The sequence below is a fragment of the Polyodon spathula genome, chromosome 19 (assembly GCF_017654505.1).
Source record: "Polyodon spathula isolate WHYD16114869_AA chromosome 19, ASM1765450v1, whole genome shotgun sequence".
NCBI lineage: Eukaryota > Metazoa > Chordata > Actinopteri > Acipenseriformes > Polyodontidae > Polyodon > Polyodon spathula.
This window is the reverse complement of record NC_054552.1, coordinates 3,746,004-3,765,674: the sequence shown is the minus strand read 5'-3', so window position 1 is coordinate 3,765,674 and position 19,671 is coordinate 3,746,004. Positions and strand designations below refer to the sequence as shown.

The following is a 19,671-nucleotide window of genomic DNA, read 5'->3' as shown; positions in this document are numbered from 1 at the left end:
AGTGTGATATCATAGTTAGTCATGTAACATTGTAATTGTAATAATTATATATATATATATATATATATATTATAATATAATATATATATATATAACCGTATAGAAATGCTCGTAACATGTGCTATTTGTATCTGGTATCTTCACTCGTTCTGTAGTTTTAAAAGTAAACATAATGCATTAAAAAAAAATACTTTACACTCTTTCATTTTTGTACAAGGTCATCTTTATAATCCTCCCGAAAAATCACATTTAACTCCACTTTAATCAAGGCTGTGTTATAAAAGAGTAAAACATACTGCTAACAATGGGTACAGATCATTTCTATGATTGGTTTGAAAGTCTAGTTGAGTTGATAAAATTACATCTGAAAAGCTTCTATTGGCACACACATGCTTTGTGGCTCACTGTTGACCCATGTAGTAATCGTAGAACAGATTTACTGAGGAGCTGCAGGGATACACCGGAAGCACAGCAGACAGAAAGGATTTAAACATCTGCAGAACCTCAACCTGTTTCATCAAATGCAAGGAGCATTGACAGGGGTCACTGCGTTGAAATCACCTTGTGCTTATTTCACATGTTAAAGCGATGGCAGGGCCGAAACAGGGATTTTTATTTAATACCTGACTATGGTACAGAACGTGGTACAGATCCAGAGTTTTAAGGTACGTTTCAAACAATCCCTACTCCTGTTAACTGATCTACTCAGGCTTGTTTGAATGTCTACAGAAACCACTTGCATGATACTATAAACAAATGCCAATTATAGCCTTTACTTGTAATCCTTGAAATGTATATGAAGAGCGCAGTCAGTTGATTAAACAGCTGAGCAGGGTGGACATAGAAGGGACTTCCCCTTCCTACGTTAACATGACTAAGGGATGGATTCACTTATAGCCTGTGCTATTTACCTTTTCCCAAGGAGTTATTCAATCTAACTTCTGAAACAGAAAGACAGGCCCTGAATATGCAAAACTGTTAAGCCCTTGATTGAATTCAAATATATAATCTCCCCCTCCCCCCTCCCGAAATTTAATTAAATGCCACCAACTGAAATAAAGAGGGTCATAAAATAGTTTGTGTCAATCCAGACCTATATCGTTCAAAAGGAAAATAAGTGAACAGACTTTCTTTCTTTCAATTCTCTTTGTATTTATTTTGAAACTGAAGTGCAATCTGACGCTCTTTCTGGTCCCTTCACTCTGTACCATGCTCCGGGTGACACAATTACAATGTTATTTTCTTTCACCAAAACGTTCAATAAAAACAGGCTGTTACATCATGGGCAGACATCTGTCATTTTTTTGAAAATTTTCCTAAAATCTATCCAGTGAATATTTTAAATTTCACAAACAAAACTGTTTGCAACCTTAATGCATCCAGAAAAACGGGTGATAGCCCATTTATTAAGGTAAACTAAAAAATAGAAGTCTGTACTGCCTTTAAATGTATTTTCTATTATTATAAATCTATGGAAAGAATTACAGTAGGTCAGTCTGATTTGTATCAAATGTTCTGCTTTGGCATCTAAAGCATTCTGTACTCTTTAAAAGGAACAGTTACATATCTGATATGGGAATAATCATTTACTAATTACTGCATTTTTATTTTTATTTTTATTAAGAACATTTCTTCAAGAAAAAACAGATGTCTTTATTTTTGTATGTGTTAAATATAATTTTTTTTTTTCTCCGTCATGCAACATGTTATGATACATAAATATTGTAAAAGTTTCCAGGCAGGACTGTCTATTCCAAGTAAATGTCTTCTGTTGGGCATGTGTACTCCACATATTCCTTGTAGAACTGCTGGAATGCTCTCCTGTGGAAAATAAAACGAAGACATATTTAATAAGATTAAATGGAACATACAGCTATGACCCTAGAATTTTAGAATTCAGACATAATTTAAAAAAAATATATATATATATCGCAAAAGTCTACCGGAAGTCAAAATAGTAGTACTTAGTACATGTTAGATTTTGAAATGTCAATGTTTGGTAGTTTAACGTTAAGTATATGGAAAACTACAAAGCGCTGTGTAATTCAATATGTTAACATTATTCAGCAGGTTTCACTTGACTTTATGAAGCAAAGTTAGATGCAATTCGGTAGGGTGTACAGTAATCTGTGAGATGATACACTGTATGTCAGGAATATGTCCTGCGATGGGTCAGAACCACTGAAACAGAAGAGAATGTAGTCACTCCTTCACCAATACATACCCTACTGACTTTGCTATCGGTTTAGTTGAGTCTTCAGAGACAAAAACATGACAGGCAAATCTGTGATCGGCTGGATGTTTGGTTATAAATCCAAAGTATCTAGAAAAAAAACCCAAAGATTATCATTTTTATACACAGGGGAGAGGCACTCCCTTTGGAGTTCCCAGTGAAGACTGGCCTACTTCACACAGCCAGGACTGGGAGCTGTGCTGTATGACTGCCCGCCACGCGGCTGCGCTTCTAACAGATGAACCACTCGGGGACCCCAAAAAGATTATAGGGTTAACATAACTAGAAATGTGTAGATACTAAAAACTAGCACTGCATTTATGTACATCAGTACACTTACGTCAAATGTTTTATACAATCTGTAGAAACGTTTCTCAATATCTTAGCCAAGTGAAAAAAAAAAGTAGATCATAGACCTAAATATGGTATGTGAAACAATTCCTTGTAATAAAGGTCAATGCAAAGTGTCTTCAAACTCATGCAAGCATTCCCAGGATCTAGATCTGGTTGCTGTTTTTCACATTGGTGTTGTCAGAAAACGATAGTTCCTGTTGGTCTTAGCTTCTACCGATAGCCTGGCACAGAGCAGCAAGGACTGGGTTGGTTTGGGGAAGCATGGTGGAACTCTGGGTTAGGAGGCCAGTAGCACAGTATACAACCAAGGTAGGCTCACATCACTCACTTGTGGTTCTTCGGATGATATCCACAGAAGGAGATATTCTTCAGCTGAAAGAAGTGACTACACTGGTTACCCTATTGAAAAAAGAAAAAAGGAAAATAAGTAATACCATTTTACCTTTTCATTTTATATATAGTGCTCATGAAAGGAGAAGGGGCAAAAGGCACTGGCACAGAGCTTAACACTCGTTAATTATTGTTATTACTAGTTGTTTATTTAGCAGACGCCTTTATCCAAGAGAGAGACTAGGTTGTGTGAACCGTGCATCAGGTGCAGAGCCACTTACAACATCTCACCCGAAAGATGTGCACAAGTAATTCTACATGCTGAATTATGTGTTGATTTTAGGAGATAGACTAGACTGTCCACTGGGAGGTGAGACCACTACATTCATTTCACCAGACTTTATATTGAATGGCATTGCAACTCACCCCAGATTCTAAGGCAAACATTCTTCCTAGCTTTCTCCCAGAACAAGCAAACTTCTAGGATAAGACAGAAATATTAAATAGCAAATAAGAAATGTACAGCACCTAGCAGACCAGTCATTGCATAAATACCTTTGAAAGTCGTTGTGTGCTATACAACAACTTATCACATCAAAGCAGCAGCGCTGAGCATTGGTATATGCAGTCTGATTGTCTGTTACATTGTACAGCTGTTACTGATTTTAAAAGACCATTCCTTTTGGGGTATTTGTTTGCTATACTTTATAAATATTGAAGTAGGTAAAGTGCATTAAAAATCACACGTAAAAACATAAGAGATAGATAGTTACATTTAAAGTAGATAGACAGATTGATAGACAGATAGTTTAGGGGTAACCTACCTTTTCATATTCACTGTAATCATCTGGTTGCACCAATATTTTAATTCCCTTCATATTAATCTCTAAAATACAGCTGGAAGTGGGGTTCAATCGCACAGTCGCCCTCCTGTTGGTAGCAATCTGAAATGAAGCAGTGAAGAAAAGAAAATGTCTTTGTTTAGCTGCAAGTATATGACATGCACAGCACAGAATACACTGCTTATAGATAAGGCACAGTACCTACCAGTAGGTAATGGATGACCATGCTGCTTAGAATAATGCAGAGCTGAAGCACCTTAACCCAAATCATATCAATATAGCAATGTTTCTGCTCATCTTGTTTTGGGCTGTATTTGCAACCAAGACTCAAACACCTTTAAATATTTTTCCCAGAGGTATATCTATCACTATGTGATGACTGACTGAAACACAGACAACATATAACAGTGGTATAAATGCTACACGAAAAGCCTGCCTGCCTGGTTCACTCCCTGTTTCTTGCACTCCTGGGATTGGGATTACCTTTTGCATAGCCGCGCAGAGCACGTCATTCCCTTTGTGATACGGAACTTGCACTGAACCAAGGAATTTTACCCGGAATTTGTCCACCCATTCGCTACTCTTCTCTGTTTCTGTTAAAAGAAAGAGAAAGTCCCTTAAGCCAACCTATAAAACCTAAACAGCAAGCATAGACAATATCTAACAATTAGACTCCCTCACAATTTGCCAGGGAGGGATAAGAAGCGCTTTTACAAATTCTTACAGTATGAAAGGTTCCTTGATTTGAAAATAAGCAAACAGAAAAACTGCCCCCCCCCCCACCCCTATTCTCTGGCTGGGGTACCTTTAAAGCGCTCTGGCTCCTTAGTGCCCTCGATGGCGTAATAGGCAGGGAAGACACCCCTCAGCCCTGTCCTCATGTTGTAGGCCTCATACCAATAATCATCAGCCTGCACCTCCACCAGGAGAGGGTCGTCCACTTCCAGCTCCAACTCATCATCATGCCGTGGGACAAACCTGACCAGTGAGCACATTACGAGTTATATATATATATATGTATGCACAGGGGAGAGAGACAGACACACACATGCACGCACAATGGACATGTTCAAATAGCATCAGGTGTTAAATTATATAATTTACAGCCACCATATATCTTCACATCCATTACAACATACAGAATATACCCATCTGTACAGTACTTAGATGAACAAAGTTTCAATGAAAAGCAATTCTCCAGGCAATAATAAGTGCATTTCCTTTGATCTACCTGAACACTGCCCGATGAGTCTGCTCCCTCTCCTTTCCATTAATTACACAGGAGAACAATCCAAATGATTCAGCACCTAAACACATACAAGTCTTTTTTTCAAAATATAAATAACATTGGCGGTTCTAAGAGGTTAAAAACAATATCCACAGTATCACACACACACACACGCACACACACACACACACACACACACATATATATATATATATATATATATATATATATATATATATATATATATATATATATATATATATATATACACATTTCCCATGCATTAATTACATTTATATTTTTAAAGATCCAAAGATATATTTATATTTCTGCATCACTTTATATGGGCTCATTGACAGATGTCATACAGTATTTCCCTGCCAAAGAACAGCTTTTACACTATAATAAATCAGCAGTGCTGTATGCCAGTCCTGCTGGCAGCTAACCGAACACTGCCGACTGGCACCTGTTCACATAAAGACATTGTCGGATTTACTGAACACATTGCTGGTGGCTTTGAACATTATGCTTATAAAACAAAAAGATCTTTCAGAACATGCACTTCTTAGGGATTCTGTGGTAATAGGTATGGTGATCTACAGGCACACAACACATCCTGGAGAGGATAGAGTTCAAACCAGAGCATTAGCATGTCCGGGAATGACACGGAAACAGTCCTGCACCACTTTTGTAAGGTGCACTGTTGTGTTGGAACAGGCTGGGTCAAGTTCCTTCAGTGTGGGGAGGGCATTGTTGTGAAGAAATATTTAGCATGCATGTTTCCTTTGTTAAGAATTAGATCAAATCCAGACCAAGAAGAGCATGGCCAAAGAATTAAGGATCCAGCCACCCATTCACTGCTTGAAAGATGCAGGTTAGAGTACAGCAAACATTATGGGTTATAGCGTACTGCACACACAGACACATTCATCAAACAAACCAGATACACAGCTCATTACCACAACAGCCTACATGCTGTTAGACATGTCAGATAAGAAATACATAAAATCCCCATGGCACTTGTCACAAACTGCAGTAGAGTTAACCCCGGCACCCGGGACAAATCTTCCTCTGACATGACACTCCTTCTCTCTGGCATGGGGTCAGGGCTGCTCAGGAAATGCCACCTTGCTCAAACAGCCATCCATTTACAACTTCAATAAATACAACTTTTCTCTTTGCAATGATTGCAATCCTTTGCAGGATTTTTGCATGGAACAATATTACCGGGATTATGCAAAGATAGGGATTCAAACAAGTGGTGTACAGCTTTGCATAAGAACAACATTTAGCAGCTCTGCATGAAGACCAGACTTTAACATGTAGACACTTTAATACAGGTTACGCATTCACTTACTTGAGGAGCTGGACCTGCCATGCATGAACACGTTGAGGAACTTCCGTGAGAAGGGGATGTCCGTTTCTGGGGTGGAGTCCTCAGAGATGCACACAGAGTCTCGCTTCATCGCGTCCTCCTCATAGTCTTCGCCAATGGCTGACTCGTAGGGCGAGGAGACACAGTTGTCATAGACAGTGGCTGAGTCGCTGTCCTCGCTGTATCCGGAATAGCACTGCTTCAAACTGACCAGCTCAAGCTGCACGTTCTCATCCACCACCAAGGTGTATTTGACGGAATCGTACGAGAGGCCGCTAGCCTCAGAGCTAACAGAAGTCCGCGGGATGCCGGAGGCTGTTTGAAAAGCACTGCCCCCGTGGTCCGTGTTTCGAGCTGCACTCATCTTGTCTAAGGCTGAGGTTGTGGTGTAAACCTCATCCTCCTCACTAATGGAAGGGTTTGTCCGGTTGGGCAGGGACTGGTAATGAGTCGTGTCTATATCAGAGCTTATGGACATTCGGTTTTCACTGGACTGGGACAGGAAAGGCTTGTCATGCTCTAAAGAGTCTGAGTTTTTCTGCACCGGGGTCAAGTAGATTTCCTCTGTGGCTTCGAGCCGCACATCGGTGTGGTAGCGGATGCGGTCCCTGTGGCCCTCAGGCTGGCCCTTGCTGTGCTGTTGCAGTTGCAGTCCCCCTGTGGCTGTGGGTTTGTCGTGCAGTTTGGACCGCGTTCCCCCGCTGCTTTGGGTGGAGGAGGTGCGGCGGCACGGGGTGTCTGTAGAGGTGCCTCTGTCTTTGGTCTGGGTTGTGCTGTGTTGGACTTTATCCTCGTCACTTAGGCAGATGTGTTCATGGGTCGGTGTCAGCTCTCCTGCCACAAAGAAAGAAAGCATTACTACTGAATATAAACCGTGCTGAAGCAAAAGTTGATGAAAACAAAATGTGGCCTATTGAAATTAAAAACACCAGGTGCTTCCGAGTGGCGCATCCAGTAAAGGTGCTCTACATGGAGTGTGGGACATGCACTACAGCCTGGAGGTCGCCTGTTCAAGTATAGGCTATTCCACTGCCGTGGGTGGGTGTTCCCAGTGCCAATGCACACGTCCAGGGGGACTTAGGTTGGCCAGGGTGTCCTCAGCTCACTGAGCACCAGCAACCCCTGTAGACTGGCTGGGCAACTGCGGGCCTGCCTGTAAGCTGCCCAGAGCTGCGTGGTCCTCTGACACTGCACCTGCCGAGTGAAAAGAAGTAGATGGCTGACGGCCCAGCACAGGTCACAGCTTTCCGTCTTTGTCCCTCCCAAGGGGGTGGCACTGTTGGGTGGGGTTGAAATAAAAAATAATTTGGCTTACCCAATTGGGGACAAAATAATTGCCAATTGCAAATTAAAAAAAAAAAATAAACACCAATTGTTTTGTACATATTCTGCTTTATGTTTTAAAAGTCATAAACCCATTACAGACACTTTACATAAAACACCTTATTTATATTTTTAAATCATAGGGGATTGTACAGATTTGACATTTGTTAATTACCATAATCAATCAATCATTCAGAAACCAGATAAATGGTCCAATATGGCTGCCTAACATGGCTGACAGCTTCTTGTTGTTTAAGTATCCTTTTAAAAAATGCAAAACACGTTACACAAGAACAACATCCTCTGAATCACCTGGCCTCAACAAAGCAGTCCTAATTACGGTCAATGTTATGCTGGGTACCTGTTAACAGCTGCAGATACTGCCAGGAGTGAATGTCTTTTGCGGCACAATCCATGGGAGACGGTTCCAGTACATTTCAGTTCCACCCAGTGAACATGCAGCAGTGGGGGCCCCTGCGGCTATTGAGGACTTGACATCACTAATGCAAAGCTACACAGAAGCTCTACAAACACACAGCAGTGGTGTAATCTGATAAAGTTTTGAAACCAGGAAACTTTGACAAGACTCACCTGTTTTTAAGGGGGAAGATGAACGAGAGACCTTTTCCTGCCAGCTGTACTTCTTACCAAACGAGTTGTTGTTTAGCGTGTCCTGTGATCCAATAAAAAAAAACAACACAGCTTTTATCCTGCTGAATATAAAAGAGAATGCCTCTTTGTTCTCAGCTTCAGGATTCATTTAAAGGGATGGGAGTCCATTTTACACCCAAATAAAATATAGAAATGTTTACTTGTGAGCTGGCTTCTGCACTAAAAGCCCAGACATATGTTTGTTTTTTTAAACTATTTATTAACTAAACATAACCAAGCACTGACTAGATGCACTTGTTTAACCCCACATCAGTTTTAAAAAAGAAATACTGCTTATTACCTTATACTGAATTCAAAGAGGGCCATTCTAGTCCAGGTTTTATTAGCATTTTAATTTCCTATGCTTTCCATCGCTATCTTGTGTTTCTAATGCAGTGCTCACAACCAATTTTCATCCTCTATACTATTCTGTGGATATCAGGCTAGCTATACACATCAGAAGCTTGAAGTGAAACAGCTAAACTGGGGTATGAACAACAGGACAAGGGCTGAATGTGCCCCCAGGTAAACTGTGCATGTGTCTGCACTCTATGGTCTTGTACAACAGACTATGCTGTAAAAATGAACTGAACCAGCATTGATTTCAATAGTCTGAACAATTATGAGTGTTTCTGGAAAGGACCTCGCAGCTTTCGTTCTCTCAGGCAACACAATATCCCGTAATGCAAACAAGCCACAGCCAGCTAAACAAAACATCAGTTATGTGTCGACAATGCAAGTTTATTCAATGTGTAGTAATGTGTAATCGCCCACGTCGCTCAGATCCACTCACCACGGAATTGTAAGCAGTTCTGCATAATGCACACTTTATTCTATGATGCTTGCAGAATAATGATGAAGGCACAGAACTGACTAAAACGTCTGCTCTAGTTCCAGAGCCTGGGCAAGAACCCCACAGAACATGCACAGGATCATCTACTCAATGCAGGAGGTCCCACCCTGGCAATCTGCAGAAACTGAATGATGTCTGCATCGGCTCCTGGCAAAATGTCAAGCAATCGAATCTGGCACTAATCCGCGCAAGACGTCACCATGCACTTTGACATATGCCAGCCTGGTACTAAGCTCTGCATATGTTGCCCTTTTCTTCTCCTATCTCGATAACAGCAGACACAGCAACAAAATGTCATGGCTTGGCTGTTCAGAATATTTTAACAGTGATATTTACTACATGATTATGATTCTTTTCTTTTATGATAAGGAAGTGGGTTGAATTTAGCAAACTCTAAAGTAGCTATTTCAGTGCTTTGTTGTGACAGATTAGACTAACATTTGTAATCGTTGTGCCACACACATTGCTGACAGACACATACACACCTTGAACAGCAAATTCCACATGCATTCAAATGTAAATCTGCCATGTCACCTTGCTGTGTTTCTTTTACACAATCAAGCCATTCAACAAGCATATTTAAATCTGCGTTCTGCCTTGTTAAGGAAAAGGAATAATTTCTTTGATAGACCGACCTTTTCTTTCTTTAAATACCAGCATTATAAGTCAAAGGGTCCTCATAAGAGATAAGTGTTTGTGCTACTAAGAGGGATTACATTAGGCTTCCATAAGTAGACACTGGTTCTTTAATGAATTCATAAAGGTGCTTGTGGCACAAGGAGGCTGTGACACTATTTGCTTTGTGAATGCAACATATTGTTCTGTTCGCTGACTCACTGAGATGGTGCAGCTGTCAGATGCAGTGTGTTGCTCTGGCAACCACTACTGCATCGATGATGCTGGAGGAGAGATGATGTGAAACAGGTGCCGTTCAGAAAAATGTGCTTAATCAATTTCTACACCACAAGCGTCAGTTACACATGGGTGTGTCAAAGAGTCTTGACGCATTTCAGGACCCAACCGAGGTTACTAATGTCATTTACTAGATGCCTTTAAACAGGAAGTGTGGCTGTGAGTTTATAGGTCCATAAGCTGGGAGATATGGGTTTTCAGTTCTTTAATTTAATTAGGCAGTAGCACCTGAGATTATGGACAGGCTTGGCAAATAATTACTGCCAAAAACCGTCCATAATCTGTATGCGTGTGTGTTATTAGTGAATGGACATACTGAACATGCTATTTGTATACTTTGAAGCAGGCAGTAACCACTGGTGCATATGATCTCATTGGTTGGCTGCAGCATATCACTGAGGTTAATGTGAAGTAACAGTGGAAAGGCAGTGTTGTGTGATGCACTCCCTTAGATTCTGTCCCCTGCCGGTGAGATGAGATGAGGTTAAAAGCTCTATAACCAAGAATGCAGAAGAGCCCGGCTCTTTTCCACTGGGGGTTAAGATGCTTGCTTGCAGTGTGTGGGGTTGCTGGTTCAGTTTTCACCTGTTACATTTGAAACCTTGTGGATTTAAGACTTCTCGCTTCTTTAATATTAGATATTCACTGATATGAAGCAGACATGCAATTCTCCTTTTTGCTCAACCTCTTTTTGTACATTGCTGAGATCCAGCAATTTAGAAAACGGCTGGCATTGTCATCCATCTCAGTCACTATGTCATTTATTATGCTAATCCCACAGTCGCTCCTGTGGTCTTTCTCCTGCTTTTTGTGCACATCTAGACTTTCTACGCTCCATCAGAAATACCGCCTAGTCAGACAGTGTCTGTGAAACTGGAGCACTGTGGGAATCCTGTTTGGAATGGTGTGTCAATAAACATCAACTTTACCTTATTAGATGCAGCTAAATGTCATTGTCATGGTTACCACACTGCCACTACTAATAGCGCTTATTTTTGGGGTACATGTTGTAAATGTAACTCATTTCTAATAAAAATGTCATACACCTGAGCTTGCCCTCATGTTTTGAAAAATGATTTAGTCCAGCTCTGCAATTTTTTCTCTTGGCTTTAAATAGAAATTTACATAGACCATAGCTCCACCTGGTGGCTGAATATTGTAATTGCGTTATTATTTCTAAAGAGAAATATGTTGTGTTTTGCCCTGCAGATTATAATTGGAGCAGTCATTCATGAATAGACTTACTTGAATCAGTCTTGGACATCACTGTTAAAAAAGCACATATAACACACAAGAAAAGTGCCCATGAACTTTGTCCTTGAATACACACTGTGCTATCATTAATTCAAACCTTTCATAAATGCTGTCAATAACTGGCATACAATAAAACAACCCTGAAAGATAGCAAGCACAGGCTCTGCAATTTTTTGTTTTTATTTTTATTAATACTGCTTTACCAACTGCAATAGTTTCAATGGACTCCCTTCTGTTCAACAAATAATAACAAATTATCTACCCTATTTGCTTCCAAAAATGACCTTCCATTAATGAACCATGCGAACCATCATCTGTGTGCCCCTCCCTTGCATTAATGTCCAGATCAGATCAGGGTGTGTGCTGAAAGCTTGCAAGACAACAACATATACAGTGTCTTCCTCAAGAAAGCCCTTTTTTGTTTAAAGATCATCAATTAATTTGAGGGTAATATATAAAGATGATAGCAATAAATACATACATATGTAACTTATATATATATATATATATATATATATATATATATATATATATAGAGAGAGAGAGAGAGAGAGAGAGAGAGAGAGAGAGAGAGAGAGAGAGAGAGAGAGAGAGAGACATGCACACAGTGTCGTACAGACTACGTAGAGGGACATACATACACATATCAAATGGATTAGACAGATAAAAGGAACACAATTAATAGTATTAAAATATATTATAGACGAGCAGTCAGATTGCGCAGCCCACTAATCCATTATGCAGTAAATATTGCTCCAACATACTATATAGTACTGTAAAAAAAATAAATAAATAAATAAATAAATAAATAATAATTGTGAGGATGCTCCTTTACCTGAGTCCGAGGCACCTGTGGGAAGAGGTTAAGGGTGGTTGGTCTCTTGGGCCTGTAGGTATCCATGGTAACTGGAGCAGGTTCCTTCACCAGAGGCTCCTTGATGGGCAGTTCAGCTTCCTCGTCCTCTATATCACCCACGGCATCAATCAAATCCAACTGAAGCATCTCTGCCTGCAGCTTGCTGGCCTCACTCCCACTTGCTTTCCCTGCCACGCTATTGGTCTCCTGGTTCACATGGCTCTGGAAAGGCAGAACAAGATTGGATGACAAAGATCAGTCAGGGGCTGTGTCAACAGGGGGGCAGAGAAGCCCAGTTAAACGCATTCCTGACGTCACTCTGGGAGTAACCCTTTGAGTGCTCCAAATGTTGAGTACCTGTAAGATGGCTTTTCTTTTTTGATTTTGTGATGATTTTAACCCTACTAATTGCTAACAGATCTATAATTGACTAAACTCAATTATTTAAACCATATAATCATATCATCCTATAAATTTGTCATCAGGATACTTTATTTAAAACCCAAATTTAAATACTTAAAAAGCTACTAATAAAAGCCCACTGACTGGTGACTCAACACTGGTTTCTCTGCTAATGTAAAGTTACAACTCCAGTAATACAGTTTGTGTGTGCGTGTGTGTATGTGTGTGTGTGTGTGTGTGGGCAGGTATTATTATCAATGTGCGGACAGAATTTGAGAAAATGCCCCCACAGAGATAGTAACTCCTGAAAAAAACAACGTTGTGGGGACATCCCTACTGTGTGTGTATTTGTGAAAGAGACACACATCAAGTCTGTTTTAGTGAGCCAGTATCACTAGCGACAATGCCTTGTTTAAGCTCCTAAGCAATTTTGGCTTATTCCACATATCCAGACGTAGTGGTCTAACCACCTCAACAAATAGTGACATAGTGAGAAAAACAACACACAAAAGCTGGATCTATTTCCAAAAGCAAGTGTATGTTTATTGCAGCCTGCAGTTAGCATACTTTCAATAATATTCATGAAGCACTGGATTAGCAAATGGAATGCAGTACAGTACATCTTCAAATATAAACCCAGCAATAAGCACAGCCTGCCTTTGAAATATCATATCACCTTCTCTATGCAGTAGCAATGACGTTCTTATTGCAGCTGTGTACGAACAGGTTTATTTCTAGGCTCAGCCTAGATAAAGACTGGTAAATCATCCTAAGTGAATATCACCAATGGTAATCCCACGGCATCAATTAAATAACCCTCCTAAATCTTGGAATGCTAGAAATGTATGACAGTGTATGCGTCTTTTGGTATTGAAAGTACACACACATTATATACCAGCGAATACTTTATTACTGTGTGTCATATTTTAAAACAGAATCATCAATTACAGAAAAGCGTATACAAAAGTGCTAGATTAATTTATAATATACATTTCAATATACTACTGTAGCTCTGTTAGGTGTGCCTTCTTACGCTGATGGAAATCTGTATCTGTGTCAATTACAGTACCTTTTTCCTTAGGCTCAGTGAGTCAACTTTGCCTGCAGTGTAATGTTTTTGGCAGTGTTTTGTACGGCACTCTAGAAGCACAAAGCTTGGAGGAATTGCCGTTGATACCGATATACATGAAGTGCCACAAGGTTTCGTATCACAGAACACTTCCTTTTGCAGGATTCTCAACCTTATGTGTGAGACCCGGGCTGCACAAGGATCCCCGTGGAGTGTAGGCGTGGAAAGGTGACGTTTTACTTTTCAAAGTAAAGTTGACAGCTTCCCCCTTTTAATCTCTTGATATTTCCCCTGTGTGCCCCCCTGCATCTGGAAGAATCAGTTTCCAGCTCACACTTTTCCCTTTAATACCACTTTATCTAATTGTCACTAATGTTTACTCTCTGCGACAGAAGGCACTACATTGTAAGGGGTTAATTCAATTTCCTTTGTTTATTTTATGGTTGAACATTTAAAAACGAGTAAAGGAGCACAACAGAAGCAAACACTCTAGCACACCTATACCGCTACTTCACACTTGTGAATGAATGAAGTTAATTTTGAGATTAACCAATTCATAGTATATGCATGAATTACTTATAATCTGCTGCCATCTTACCAAATTACCCTTGGAAAAAAGATTGGTACTATACATCAAGGCACACTTGACTTGATGATATTATATTATTAATAATTATTGCTATTATTTAACTAATTCAATCTTTTAAACTACACAAGAGCATCAGGCAATGGATCAAATGCTGTATAAATATGAAGCTCCAAGCCAGGGTAAAAATCGATTGGTTAGCCAGCATTGTCAACTTGGGTACATTTTCTTTTAGAAACAGTTTTTGTGTATTCATTTAAAAAAGGAAATAGGGTCCTGTCATTTTTTGTGGAAGTGTGTGAATAAAAGCAATCATTAGCTCACTTTTTGTTTGCAGCAGGAATGGAATTCATTACAATTTTTATTAGACCACAAAAACACACTTCTACTTAATACGTAACAAGGCACATGAAAAGTGCAAATTGAAATGAACTTGTAGGTATAGTTAGAAAAAAACAGACACTACAAAGAAACAGTGCAATAAAAACATATTCATGTTCATATATACAGAAGGCCATTTTGTACTTGATTAAGAACCTGTACAATTTTTAACCATTCCTAATCCAAACTGCTCTATACTGTACCTAGCTGAAAAGATTTTTTATTAAACAGTTTCAACTCTTTATGTGAGAAAAATAAAATCAATAACGCTTCATTGAAGAACTGGCAGGTTTTCCATCAACTGTTTATATATATATTTATTCATTTAGTTTGAAATTATGCTTGCGCTCTTTAAGAGCCATTGCCCGGTTGCTAGGAGACACTGCTTGAGGATTAGATGCTCATTCTTTCTATTTGTGTCCCATAAAGCGCCCCCAGTGTGACGTGTTTACTGCAGGCTTGAGTGTGTTACTCACACAGCACCAAAGTGTCTGAAAGGAAAATACAAAGCAACAAAGGTTGTTTCTTGAATTTTCCTCATACTGTTTCCAACAGATCTAGTAAACCAGTACTACTATTCTATCTCCAGTATAACCCACATAAAGAATTAGTAGGTTAACACTAACTAACGCTAATTTTTGTAGCTAGTAGGAGCCCACAGATTTCCAATTTAGTATCCATTTTAGTTCACTGGGATGCATTGGCTTATTAAAGGCATATACATTATTAAAGTAATATAATCACATTAAAGCAAAATAATCCTTATTAAACTAATACAATCATTACAATAATGTGGTTCAGGTCAGGGTGGAAGGGAGTTGTCCTCAGTTGAGGTGAGACTTCTGCAAGCAGTCAGAGGTCAACCCAGGCTGTGTGGGTGAGGGGAACCACTGACTCCCTGCACCAGCTTGGTGCCAGTGGGTAATATGGGTAAGAAAACACCAAGACAAGTTGAGATTTTCAAGTTGCAGGGAAGGCCTGTAGCCTCGATCTAACGACAAGCCTCCCATTATAGAGGGGACTTAGCTTGGAAATGAGCTGTGAATGTACCCTGTGGTTTCTCTGCTATGACATTTAAAAAAAAGGACACATCTTGTCTGGAATTGTGGAAGTGTCATAAAACCTGTCACAAAATAACCCGGGCTGCACACTTAGAAATGACTGTACATTTTAAATGGAAAGGCAGCTCAGAACATGTCAAGATAGACAGTTAAAGTGTACATCAGCACAACATGAAAGATAAAGCATAAATTATCCTCCCTTGCTGTTCTGAATGTATTTGGTCATTGTATAATAATCCGTATGCACCCAAACATCTGTATAATGCCACACTGCTATGTCCAAAATCGCTGTTTTTGAGCATCTCTTCTGAGCCAAAAAACATGACTTCCGTATGTACCCTCACATGTGCTCTGAACGTACCGGCTCATGCCCAGTGAAGCGCTGTATTAGCTATATTACCTCCGCGTGGAAACACACTAGTCTGTGTGACAAAAGGAAGGAAGGAACTTGTACCTGCTTTTGTTTTGTGTAGCAGATATCTTTCACATTGTACATGTTTCCTTTGCATGTTGTATTTTGATGTATTATTATGATTAATGTTGCATTCATTAAAAAAAACAAACAAACAAAAAATCTGTGTTGTGTAAGTGGTTGCAGGAAAAAGAAAACCAAGACAGAGTTGTTCTCATTTCCAACTAATGAAGGGATCTAACCACAATTACAGCAGCACTGTGTTATTACAATATACGTCCCCAAAGTCTTAGATATAGCTCCAGCTGATTCGGAATGTTTGCAGAATGGACCTAAAAAAATAAATGTTGCATTTTTTCATCCTTCGTATTTAGATTTCATTGGCATTTCCTGACAAAACACACACACAATCGTCTACAAACCGCTGAGTGGGAAAGTCGAAATGTACTGTTGTATACAGTCACACTATGTTGCTGAGTTTAAATTCATATTTACAACAACATAGTGTGACTGTACACAGGGAACATCCGAAATAATGTCATTATTTCCTTCAAAATGCAACATCCGAAGGAAACATGTACAATGTGAAAGATCACTACTACACAAAAGCATGTACAAGTTCATGCCTTATGGAAAAGTAGACCATGTTTATCACACAGATTAGTGTGTTTCCACACAAAGGTAATATAGCTAATAGCTTGATTGGGCATGTGCCGGTACGTTCAGAGTACATGTGAGGGTACATGTGGAAGTCATGTTTTTTGGCTCAGAAGAAATGCTCAAGAACAGTGATTCTGGACATAGCAGTGTGGCATTATACAGATGGTTGGGTGCATACAAATTATTATACAATGACAAAATACATTTGGAACAGCAAGGTGGGATAGTTTATGTTTTATCTTTCATGTTGTGCTGATGTACCCTTTAACAGCTGCAAGGTACAGATACGCGCTGCTGAGCTGCCAGAGTTTCTATCTTCCCAGTATGAGAGACCACTGCGGTGTGATACAGCAGAGAGAAGCCAGTAGCTGGAGGGGCTTTGTGAGTCAGAGGCTGCTGGAAAAAACAAAACCCTTTACCACGCAATCCACAGCAGAAATGCAATGCTAATGCTGGACAAGAAATGAATCAACACAGCAGCTAAGCATGACTGCGCATGACGGTCTAATCAGCATGTGGGAGCAGGACTACTGATTTCATGGTTTGCATGTTTGAAAAAAAAAAAACCCATAAGGTCAGCATTAAGGTCAGCCTTATTCCATCAGGTGCCTGCAGCTCTGTAATTTCTGCTTACAGTGCACAGAAGCTGTTACATGATAATACAGCCTAACCCCCCCAGGAAAAGTGTTTAGAAATCAAGGCTTGCAGCTACTACAAGCTACTATTTACAAGCTACTACAAATCAAGTGTTTAGAAATCAAGTGTTGCAGCTACTGGAGAACATTCCCGTCTCTTTCTGCTTCACTGACTCAGTCTTCAGGATTTGTCCTCTATTGTTTATTAAGACACACCAAAAACAGTGATATATATTATATATATATATATATATATATATATATATATATATATATATATATATATATATATATATATATATATATATATATATTGCCTTGCACATTGCACCTCCAGACACATTAATATATATAAAATGTGTCAGCCTGGCTCTCATGGTGCAATAGTGTACTATACATATACAAAAAATTATTGGAAGAAACTTGGTTTTAAAATCAGTGCATTTATCACTGAACATTATGTCTACAGTACATTGTACAAAAACAAATCCAGAAACCTATTAGGTTTAAAAGAAGGTGGCCTACCTTCTTTCCAGAGTCCATTGTTTTTAAGTGCTTATAATAATCCATTAAAAAAATTACATTAGCCACCAGAAATAGACAGCTGATGAAATTATTTTATGAGGGGAAACACAGTCTGTATACTATAGTCAGCCCATAGCCTTCACTGAGCAGGGAGAGAGAGACAGAGACACAGAGAGAGAGAGAGAGAGAGAGAGAGAGAGAGAGAGAGAGAGAGAGAGAGAGAGAGAGAGAGAGAGATGAATCCATAGGTTCATGTATACTCGTTACCTCATCCAATGGGGGGATTACCTCATCCCTGACATCACTATCTCTGGAGAGCAAGGTTGACCTCATCAATAACTAGAGGCTGTATTGCACTGTGGGGCATTCCAGTACTTGCATCCACCAGTAGAGAGATTTGGAGAATGCTATTGTGATGAGACAAAAATACCCATCCAATTGGACTTCTAATTTGAGTTAGAAATCTTTGACTGTACACCATTTTATCAGGATGGAACATTAATCAGTTAATTTGCAAATTATGATAGAATTTAAAAAACAAATTGCTGTCTATTTATTGAGTTACACTCCAGCTTGTCATTTTTGCAGGTATCCATTCATCAGGAAACCGTCATGATTTTCATGAATTTGCATTCACTATTCAACAATAGGTGAAATGACTACAATACTGGTAACTATTACCAAAAAAAAAAATCTATATTTCAAATAAAAGGTACCACAGCCTAAATAAAGGATGCTTCCTGTGGTATAAGTAGCAATTGGTCTTATATTTATGGGGTGACCTCAGGCTCCCATCCAAACGTCTAAGATAAAACTTACTAATGTGCATTCTATGGATACGTTCTGTGAGGGATACAGTAGTAAAACATAATTTATAACACCTGTAATTCACTGCAATAATACTGGAGTAAAGGATGCAGTACATATTGTAGTAAAATGTTCATTATATACTACAGACATGGTACATTTTATAAGAGACTGGTAGCTTTTTATCATGAGATATTAAATGGTATTCCCATAGAAACTCTGCTAGTCACCACAATACCAGTACAAGTACAGCAGACAAACATCCGGTAATAGCCTTGTATTATGCTCTAAGAAACACTGGGCTACCAATTCCTAGCATTCAGAAATATGAGTCACGCTCTCATGCGAACACCATTGAACCTGTCAAAGATATGAACAAACACATCTAATCTCATTTTCCTTGGCAACATAACTACACAAAGGGAGTAAACAATGTTATTCCACTATTTATATACACATGTATGAAGATGAACGAATAATTCCCCTTTAATTCTAAATATCAATCAATCAAACAATCAATATAGTGCCTTTCATAGTGGACCACCATCACAAAGTGCTTTACAAGATAGTGAGAAACAATACATAATACATTAAACAGTGAAAACAATGCAGTACATTAAATACAATGAGATACAAGGCATAGTACATTAAATGCAAGGCTAGGATGTGAGTTCTACACATTGTGGATGTGTTTGTCATACAGAATCATAACATAAAGATACAGTGAACAATCTGAAATAGCAAGTTAGACAACAGCTAATAACTGATATCAGGCTTAAAGAGCATGGGAAGCAAGAGAGAACAAGTGGGTCTTGAGAGTTGATTTGAAACAAGCGACTGTGGGAACTTCATGCACTATAGCTGGGAGAGAGTTCCAGAGAGTCGGAGCCATGAAGCTAAGAGAGCGCTCTCCGAGTGTGGT

General features: G+C 39.2%; 1 protein-coding gene across 4 annotated transcripts in view; it reads right to left on the bottom strand.

Moving 5' to 3' along the window:
• Positions 1-121: 121 nt before the first annotated feature.
• Positions 122-19,671, bottom strand: part of LOC121295130 (C-Jun-amino-terminal kinase-interacting protein 1-like) — a 39,000-nt gene continuing 19,450 nt past the window's right edge. For 3 of the 4 annotated variants that reach the window (XM_041219547.1, XM_041219550.1, XM_041219548.1), the window contains 11 exons: positions 12,191-12,433; positions 8,277-8,358; positions 6,345-7,196; positions 4,991-5,066; positions 4,565-4,737; positions 4,243-4,352; positions 3,742-3,861; positions 3,344-3,397; positions 2,916-2,986; positions 2,225-2,323; positions 122-1,821 (listed from right to left, as the gene is read on the bottom strand). In XM_041219547.1, coding sequence (XP_041075481.1) covers positions 1,749-1,821; positions 2,225-2,323; positions 2,916-2,986; positions 3,344-3,397; positions 3,742-3,861; positions 4,243-4,352; positions 4,565-4,737; positions 4,991-5,066; positions 6,345-7,196; positions 8,277-8,358; positions 12,191-12,433 — 1,953 coding nt within the window. In that variant the 3' untranslated portion in view covers positions 122-1,748. Of the gene's footprint in view, positions 1,822-2,224; positions 2,324-2,915; positions 2,987-3,343; positions 3,398-3,741; positions 3,862-4,242; positions 4,353-4,564; positions 4,738-4,990; positions 5,067-6,344; positions 7,197-8,276; positions 8,359-12,190; positions 12,434-17,942; positions 18,051-19,671 lie in introns of those variants that run through there. The other variant, XM_041219549.1, reaches the window with a different exon arrangement.